Source organism: Vicia villosa, linkage group LG2 (genome assembly GCF_029867415.1).
Source record: "Vicia villosa cultivar HV-30 ecotype Madison, WI linkage group LG2, Vvil1.0, whole genome shotgun sequence".
NCBI lineage: Eukaryota > Viridiplantae > Streptophyta > Magnoliopsida > Fabales > Fabaceae > Vicia > Vicia villosa.
Genome location: NC_081181.1, coordinates 213,070,191 through 213,080,210, shown reverse-complemented (window position 1 = coordinate 213,080,210; position 10,020 = coordinate 213,070,191). Strand labels below are relative to the sequence as shown.

The 10,020-nt window shown below is 32.6% G+C and overlaps 1 protein-coding gene across 1 annotated transcript; it reads left to right on the top strand.

Annotated features, from left to right (window-relative positions):
* Positions 1-4,633: 4,633 nt before the first annotated feature.
* Positions 4,634-9,746, top strand: LOC131653801 (uncharacterized). The gene is made up of 11 exons (XM_058924087.1): positions 4,634-5,555; positions 6,773-7,055; positions 7,139-7,345; positions 7,424-7,672; positions 7,749-8,360; positions 8,442-8,665; positions 8,743-8,907; positions 8,993-9,097; positions 9,184-9,250; positions 9,335-9,433; positions 9,526-9,746. The coding sequence occupies exons 1-11, from the start codon at positions 4,750-4,752 to the stop codon at positions 9,613-9,615; spliced, it is 2,907 nt and encodes a 968-aa protein (XP_058780070.1). The 5' UTR covers positions 4,634-4,749; the 3' UTR covers positions 9,616-9,746.
* Positions 9,747-10,020: the final 274 nt, after the last annotated feature.

The following is a 10,020-nucleotide window of genomic DNA, read 5'->3' as shown; positions in this document are numbered from 1 at the left end:
ATGAATGCATTTTGAAAAATAGTGGTTTGTTTAAGCTCTTTTTCTATAATAGTTTAGTTTTCAGATTATAAATTTTTTCATCAATTTAAATGGTTGTATTTATTTAGTAATGTGTATAAAAAAACAATCAATCTACATATTACATAATAAACTCCAGGTACTTTCCACAACGATTATCTATTATAACTGTGATAAAATAGTATTTATATTCCAAATAAATTGTTGTTGTTGGGTTTCAAAATCAGTACCTATATATATATATATATATATATATATATATATATATATATATATATATATATATATATATATATATATATATATATATATATATATACACTAGTGTGTATACCCGTGCGAGGCACGGGACAAAAGGGAAAAGGGGCGCTCAGGGTTCTAAAAAGTTTAATCATTATTTTTTTATTATTTTTTTTAAAAGGAAAATAAAAGATCAAATCTAAAGCTATTATGATTTATTTATTAAACAATAATTAAAATTTATTAACAAAATTAAATTAAATGAATAACAAATAAATAAAGGTTTATAAAATACTATAATGAAAATAAATACAAATATGAAGAGTAGTATTAATAGTACAAATAATATAGACATGTGTGTCCGCTTGTGTCGATTAATAAGTATAGTGTTAATTTATTTTTGGAAGCTGATACATTATGCACACTTAATTAGTACTACCTATTTAGCATTTGGGACTGTCATTTATGATGGTTAAAAATGGGATGCATATATTGACATCTTCTCATTTACTATATCACAAATATTATGTAAAAATAAAAATAAAAGAGATGTGTGCAATTTTTTTAACAGATGAATATTGTCAGTAACCATTTAAATACCAAAAAGATTTGGATAAAGCTTTATCAACTATATTATTAGAATTTTTGAAATTACATATCATAATCTTTATAATAATGATTAATAATAGAGAAGAGATCAATTTTGAATATTATGATTTTGAGTACCAATAATAATTATGGTATATGTATAGTAGCTATAATGTTACAACTTAAAGACAAACCAAAAAAATTAAAAATTATGATACAGCTGATCAAGTAATTATAAAATAGAAAAGAAAATTAAGAAACTGAAATATAATAATTAATTTAGGTACACTATACATCATATTTATAAAGTAAATTATTTTGATTTAAATAAATAAAACGTATATACCATACTTACAAAGTAAATTAAGTTCCCTCTCAACATATTAGAATATAAAGTATCAAATAAAATTATAAGAAACAACATCACTATATTATCTACCACTTTAACTATATTTGATTTTTTGTTTGTTTGTGATATTCAATTAACCCGATAATAATTATTTCTAAAGCAATGAAATATGTTGATATTTAATTTAAATTTTTATAACTTATAAAAACTTATTGATATAACATTATTTTGTGGAATGAATTTAAAAGACCATAGTTAGAAATATACTTCAAAATTTTGTGATGTATGTTTTCACTCTTTCAAAACTTTTTCTATCAATAAACTTCATAATATGTTATTATGTTTTATATCTATTCAATTGTTTTTTTCTTTATCATTATGCTTAATGTTAATTGTGTTTTTCAATTAACAAGTTTACCTCCTTCGTGGATTCCATCAACTTTTCCTTCGTGATTACTTCAGAAAGAATATAAAAATTTTAAATTTCATATTTTGAAATTCACCTCCTTGATCATTTTAAATTTATGTAATTTATAAAAGTTTATTTTTATTTTGAACAATTTTAGATAATTTTTGAAAGGAAACAAACACGTCCTTTTATGAAAAAGAAGTAGTTTTCAAATATAGCTAGATAATCATCCATTGCAACAAGTGTATAGTAATTATTAGGGGTAGTAAAACGCGTTCGGTCTTCCAGACATTGTATGTTTTTCCCAAACATTTTGTGGGTCAGACCAAGATTTTAGGCCCACATCCTCAAACGTGTCTGCCCCGCCGTGTCCTATTTTTTTGTTGGCTTTTACAGACGCGAACATTAACATAAATTTGTACATTTTTAGGCTTAAAATATATAGTGCCCGCAAACCCGCCCCCTACCGCATTCATCTTTTTGTAGGGTGGGTTAAGGTTTTAGATCTACACCATCATCTATGCCCACCCGTCTTATTTTTTGCAAGCTTTTGCAGGACATGCCTAAATGAGGACAAACATGTTCGTTTGCCACTCATAGTAATTACCAAAAACATTCACGATTTTTGATGGACAAAAAAAGTTAAGAAAATGGTCCATGTAATATCCAAAATCCGTCCTATGTAATTATTAGACATACATCATTTGAAGGTAATTTATTAAAATTAACAATATAAGTATTTTCACTTATTTGACTAGTAAAAATAGTTTGTTTGGTTTGAATTTGACGATTCTTCATGCAGACACCAATTAAATGATTATGTCTTACCTTTGTTTCATTGTTGACTAATTAAGTAAACTATATTATCACCATATGTCTTACCTTGATTATGTCCTACCTTTGTTATTATCACCATATGTTCTAATGTGCCTTAAAACCTTTGATGATTAAGAGAAAGAAAATATATTTTGGAGATTGCATTTACCGGGAAAATCAGAAGTTTTAGAAAGTCAGTCGAAAAAACAAATATCATGTAAAATCGTACAGTCGTACGGATAATGAATTATGAACTGTACGAATTGTGAACTGTACGGGCGATGAATAGGGACCGTATGGAAGGTGATTTGTGAACCATATGGACGATGAATAGTGATTTCACGTTTTTCAGACTTTTCGACAATTTCTCGTATTGCGTGTTTCGAGCTCTTTCGGTTCGGTCCATGGATCCATGTCTGATTGGATTGTGATTTTGGGCTCTAGTTGTTGGATATTTTCTATTATAAATATGTATCTCTCATATGCTTGCATGTGTAACAATCTTAGAGCTTACATAAACAAGGGAGAACAAGGGTTTAAAGGTATAACATAAGGTTTTGGCTATTCTCAGGGGACACCTTAGAAAGGCAAGGATTTTGGGAAACCTTTAGAGTTATCTAAGGGAATTGGGAAACACATGTTTACACCTTGAATTTTAGTTATTCATATATTGAGAGTTTAATTAGAGAGGAAACACTTGGATATAAAATATGGTTGTTCTTGGGCGCCTTCAGGGTTGTTTTTGAGAACCTGAAGGCGAAGGCTATTTTCTTGTAACTCATTTGTAATCTCTTGCAACAACTTTGTGAGTATAGTGAATTGAAGAGCCGCTCTCTCCTCCAGAGTAGATCATTTGATCGAATTGGATAAACAAATCTTCGGGTTTTTTTCTCGCCTTATTCAATTATAGTATTTGTGTACAGATTATTATTGTTGTAGACCATTTATTTTAGTTTCTATTATTATTTGCCTCACAAATTGATATTTAATGTTGTCGTAATTCACAACAAGATTCCCAACAAGTGGTGCGGTGAGCATGGAGCAAAAGAGTATTGTTTACAAGTGAGCACCATGGTTAGATGGGAGATTGAGAAATTTTCGATAACAATGGCTTCGGGTTATGGGTGTCTTCTAGCAGTTTAGTAGTTCTTTCACAACTTCTTCGATGACATATACCTTGCCATTTTTGTTGAGGATTGATAAATTCGTGTGTATAATAGTTCTGTTGTAATATTGTGCATTGGAAGTCACTATCATAGATAAAAGGTCCGCTTCTAAATTTTGCTTCATTGAGATGTGATGTATTTATGATTTTGGGAACATTGCCATGAGGGTCTTTACCTTTGCTAAATATTGTTTCATGATAATATATCTGGCGTGATGTTCACCTTAGTCTTTTGGCGTCACCAACTGCGATTCGTACTTAACTATTCGTAAGAAAGCTTCATTTTCCGCTTAATTGTTGGAAATGGGGAACTCAAACCTACTTGCTACTTAAAACCGTGATTATTTTTCAACACAATTCTACATCACTTCCCTCTACGATGAATCCAACCACAAACACTGTCCACTTGGTTAATTAATTTGGCTCATGATACTAGTCTTTGTGATAAGATCAACTAATACTTAAGCCTTTAGTGCTTTTCTTGATTTGTATCAAATGTCAAACTAGGAGAGTTTCTATTGCCCAATTCAACATTCATGTTAAATCTAGCTGCAAGAGTAAATACTCCATCCGTCCCAAAATAAGTGTCATAGTTGACACTTTCACACATATTAAAAAAAAGTGATAAATGAAAGAGAGAATGACAATTTTATCAAATTATTCTAATTAATTATTGATATATTTTAATCATCATCAATGCAATATGAAAGAAATATAAATTATGAATATTAATTAGATGGTACAATTAAAAAATAAAAGTAGAAATTACATTGAAAACTAATAAGTAATAACGATATTAATTTCATTTATTTTGTGACTGATTATAAATGCGACATTTATTTTGTAGAGAGCGAGTATAAATAATTTATTTTGAATACCATGGGATGCACTCAAAAGTAGTGCCTTCATATTTTTGGAAAAAGAAATAAAATTTGAGTATTTTTGTGACCGTTTGATATTAATCAAACGGTCACAATTCTTCTCACTTTCTCACTGTTTAAAAACCAGCATTTAACTAACCGCAGTATATATATAAGCTCCGCTTTAATACCGCATAAGCCCTAGCGTTGTAAAACACTCCTGCAAAATTTGCAGACTCACGAACTTATAACACCACCCGATTTAATAAAACACAAATTCCAATAAACAACAACACCGTGATTCATGAAACCCCTCCCCAGAACTCGACCGTCTCCGTCCACCGGAACCGGCGACGGCTGGTCCGAGGAGGCCACATTCACACTCATCGACGCCTGGGGCAAACTTTACAAGACGCTTAACCCTAGAAACCTCCGTCAGTATCACTGGAAGGACGTTGCAAAAGCCGTCAACGACAATCACGCCTTCGGCAGAAAAGCGCGCCGCACTTTCGATCAGTGCAAAAGCCGCATCAACGCGCTCAGGAAGAGGTACGCTACCGAGAAAGCTAGGGTTTCTGATTCCGGCGATTACGATAACGCATGGCCGTTTTTCGACAAAATCAGTTCCGTCATTGGAGATCCTTTACCGGTGAGGAAGCTTTCGCCGCCGTCTGTCACTCCTGTTAGGGCTTCGGCATGGGCGCTCGCACCGGTTGGTCGTCGATCTCGGACTCAGAGTCAGAGCAGTCTGAAACGACCTGCGCCGGGGATGACATCGACTTCGGAGAGCTTGGATGAGTCGCGATTTAACCGAAATTTAGCTGCCTTTGCTGCTGCGGCTGCTGCAGCTGCGGAAGAAGAGATTGATGATTCGAATTCAGATAATTCAGATTCAGATGAGTGGGAGTTGAGCAATGAGAGCCAGAAGAGGAATAGGGGAAGAAATGATATGGAATTAGGGCATAGAGAGGTTGCAAGCGCTGCGAAGAAGTTTAGTGAGATACATGAGAGAGTGAACACGCAGATAAAAAATGTGGCTTTGGAGAAACAGAAGATGCAATTTTCAAAGGATTCTCAGAGGATGCAGCTTCGTAAAAGCACACACTCAAAGTAAGCCTATTCTCTTTCTTTCTTTCTTCTTTCTTTGTTTTCTTCATTGATATGTTACTGTTTAATTATTATTATGTTGATTTTGTTTTGTTATCTTGTTTAGTGTTACTGTTGGGTTGATGTAGAATTGTGGATTGTTTAAGATAGAGTAGAAAACATTAATAGTTCTTGCTTGAAATGAGAATTTTTCATTTTGTAGTATTTGGTGTATTAGATATGTTGTTGAAAGATGAGTGTGTGGTTCGAGATATTGAATATGGCGAGCTTATGTTAAGAATTTACTTCAAAGAATAGCTATTAGCTAAATAGATGAAAAATTGGGAATCGGAAAGAACAACTCTTTTGAATGATATGCTCGAGCTCTAATGATCATATATTGTAGATAAACGAGTTTGAAAATTTGAATGAGTACTTCAAAGGTGGGATATCGCGCTACGAAGTGAGTGATGGTGATGGTTATTCCAATTGTAATGTAAGCAGAAAGGGTCAACTTGCAAAAGTGTTATTGTATCTTCCAATAATCACAATGTTCAAATGATTATTTGCTAATATAAATGATGCAAAGAATATTTTATGGCATGTAGACGGAATGAAATGTGATTCATCATGTGATTAATTTTTGTTACGGGAGAAAGTTGATGACCTGTTTCTTAATTTCAGAAATTTTTCAAGAAAGATGGGCTTCGACTTGCAATAGATAAAATGGTAGTTTATTAGTAATTATAGTTCATGGTATTTTCTTCAAGTTATCTCCAAACTACCTACTTGCACAATTGCATTATATTATGTTGTATATGATGATTTTGGGCCTAAGGCAGCCAACAAATGACACAAGTATTTATCTAAGTCTCTTGATTGAAGAATGTGTTTGATGGGTACTCCTGTGATTACTTGACACTTTTATGATCATAAAATAGATACGAGAGAATATTCAAACTAGACCATCTTAGAAAATTAAACCGTAATTTTTACTTTAATTACTTATATGTGATGGTTTCATTCCAATAATTAAGTATATAGATGATGGTTTTATTTGAATAATATTTATTTGATTTCTTACAATGGTTTTTATCCATATTAGTTTATCTTAATAGTAATTTTTACTGTTATTGCTTATAGTAAATTGTACCAATATATGATAGTTTTATCGATTTTCTCATGTTATTTATCCATTATTTAGAGGGGCTATTGACTATTATTATTTTTTGTTTAAACAGACACATGGATGATCTCTTAGCTCATTCCAAAAGTGGTTTAGATACTCAGTCTACCAACAGAAAGCGTAAACGTGGTCCCACACAAATGAAAAAGCTAGCAGTTATTGATGGACAAAAGATACCGATTGAATTTGATCAATTAACTGGTAAACCGTTGGGGGAAAACAAGACAAAGTTCAAGAGTTATTTGGGTTTCCTTAGTCGAAGCAAAATCAGTATTTTGATTAATGAATGGGATTCTGTAGATGAGGACGTCAAGGATGACATTTGGACAACCATCTTGGTAATTGTAATTATGTTTGAAAATGTTGTATTTAACTATCTTATTATCAGTCACTAACTTCTCCATTTTGTCGTGCAATGTAGGAAGTATGGGATGTTCCTAATTCTGGGTTCTTACGAAAGAAATTGATGTCATATGTGGGTGAACGGTGGAGGGGATTTAAGACTATTTTGACTTCCAAATATGTACATGGAGAGTATAGTGATAAATCTCCTCTTGAGGTCTATAGTTTTCTCAATGAAGAAATATGGGAGGCGTTTGTTCAATCGCGATTGGACCCTTCCTTTCAGGTTAGTTGAGTTTATAATTTAGTTGGTCAACCAAATTTATTTTTAGTATTAAATTTAATTCGCGTGTTTGCGTAATAGGAGATAAGAAAGAAAGCGCAAATCAGTTCTTTTCTAAACAAACACCCTCACAGACTGTCTCGTGGGGGATATGAGTTGCTCCAGGAGAAGATAATGCAAGAGAAATCAAAACAAAAAGACGAATCATTGGGAGATTCAGTAGCTGCACCTCCATCTCCACCAACACGCCATGAACAATGGAAGAAAGCTCGGCAAAATGCATCAGGAGATTACATAACAGAGGACACACGCATTGTTGCCGAGAAAATTGTAAGCAAATATACAACTCTAATTTTGTAGTTATGCAACTATCTCACAATAATGTTTTTAAAATTATATGGTGTAGGATTCTCTTGTTGAAAAAGCATCTCAAGGAGCTTTTGTTCCACAAGGACGTAAAGATATTTTGGCAGAAGCCATTGGCCGACCTGACCACTCTGGTGGTGTTCGTGGTGTTGGTCGTGGTGTCGGTATTCGACAATACTTTGGGCCACAGTCACGTGAAGCCTCCACTCCATCTGTTTTTAGTAGCCAACAAATAGAGGCCATAAAAGTGGAGCTTACTCAACAAATTAGAGAGCAATTGATGCAGGATTTGTCATCTATGGGTTTCTCTAAGAATATACCAGCTTCTTCTCCTAATACCATTGTGCCTGCGAGCCCGAAGGGCAGTCACTCCATTGAGCCGCCTATAACAGAGGAGGATGAAATCCCAAAACAATGTGAATTGTATGTTGATAATTTAATTCATGCCGTGGCCTTTGGTAATGTTTACAAGTTAGGGCCCACCATACATAATCAAATGCTAGAAAATGATATGGTGAGGGTTGTGGTTAACGAGGTCCTAGATGCAAATGCTCAAGTGCCTATGCCCACAGATGAAGTGGAAACGGTTGGGCATGCTCTTAACAATTTCATTCAATGGCCGAAAAGACTTGTGCAAATTATTTCTGATAAGGTATTCATTACATTTTCCTTGCACTATATACACTTCAAACCTCTTAAATATGTTAACTAATGTTCAGTCCTAATTATATAGGATGCTGATGGATCCGGGGAAGAGGACGTTTCAGCCAAAAGCTTGGACCCTAAACTAGATTCCGTTCAACAATTGGTTTTAAAGGCAATGTGTATGTCAGAATCTATAAAGCTCGAATTGGAACACGAAAGGATGAAGTTTCTCTGGCTCTCACAGAGAGATATTATGGAATTGTGTATGGGTAAACAAGAGTTATCCATAACTATTCTACGACTGTGGTTAACGTAAGTACAATTTTTTTTATAAGTTTCGCTAACTAACTAATGATCATTTACAATTAATATTTATTTCAATATTTTAGGTATTTGAATCGCCTTTCTATTAATATGGGTAAGAGTGACCTGTATGGATTTATTGATCCATGTTTTATTCAAAGTCCACATGATCCAACTAAAGCTGAAACCTACATACAGAATAAGTTATACGATGATAAAAAAGAGTGTTACCTAGCTCCTTATCACAACAAGTAAGTCCATGTTGATTATAGTACATTGCTTGTAATTGAGAGAATTGTATTCAGCACATATCTAACGATTTGTTCTTCAATGTAGTCGTCAATGGCAATTGCTCATTGTTTGTCCTAAGAAGAATAATGTAGTATTCCTATGTTCGAAGGAAAGAAAGCCAGATAACAATATTGTTCGCACTATAGATACGTAAGTGTTTAATTTGTTTGTTATACATGGACTCTGATATGTTTTATGACACATACATAACTTTAATTGATCTTTTATTATCTTAGAGCTTTGGATGGATATCATAAGCGGCAAGGTGTTCAAAAGAAGAAGCCAACATGGAATGTCCCCGTCGTAAGTTTTCTAAACTTTCACTTTGTAGAAGTTACTTAATGTAAAATTTTTAACTAAAGATTCACCTTCGACATTCAAATTTAGTGTCAAAGACAGCCTGGTACTTATGAAAGCGGCTACTATATTATGATACACATGTTGAACATTGTATCTGATGGTATTATTGATCCATGGAAAAAGAAGGTAAGATAATTTTTTAACAAGTTATATTACTATTTAGTTGTGTTATTTTAATGTTGATGTGTTAATCTTATGTTATTTCAACATTCATTTAGGTATTTGGAAATTCAGAACCATTCCATGAAGATGAACTTATAAACGTTCGACAACGTTTCGCTAGTTTTATTCTTGAGTATATGCTATAAATTTAAAATGTATGACAATGAATCTCTTCATTATGTTGTTAATTAACAGTGGAGTATGTTTTTGTTGAAACTTTTTTTGTGTGCCTGCGTATCTTCAGCATCATATTGGAACATTTCTTATTATCCTTCAAGATTGTATAATAGTTCTTTATGGATTGAAACTTCATATATAAAATATGTTAGGTGGTTTATAGGTTAAAACAATTCAATTCGAGTTTGTTAATTGAAGTTAGTCAAAAGTTATTTGAAAATTTTCTTCTTAATTGGTTAATTCATTTGCTTGTTTTATCATGTTCATGTGAAACTAGTTTTGATTCAATTTCAATAAAGTAGAGGTGTGAAAATATCATTCATAATTAGCCATCTCTCTTTCATCTTCTTTCTGAGAGGGATGATGTAACGTTT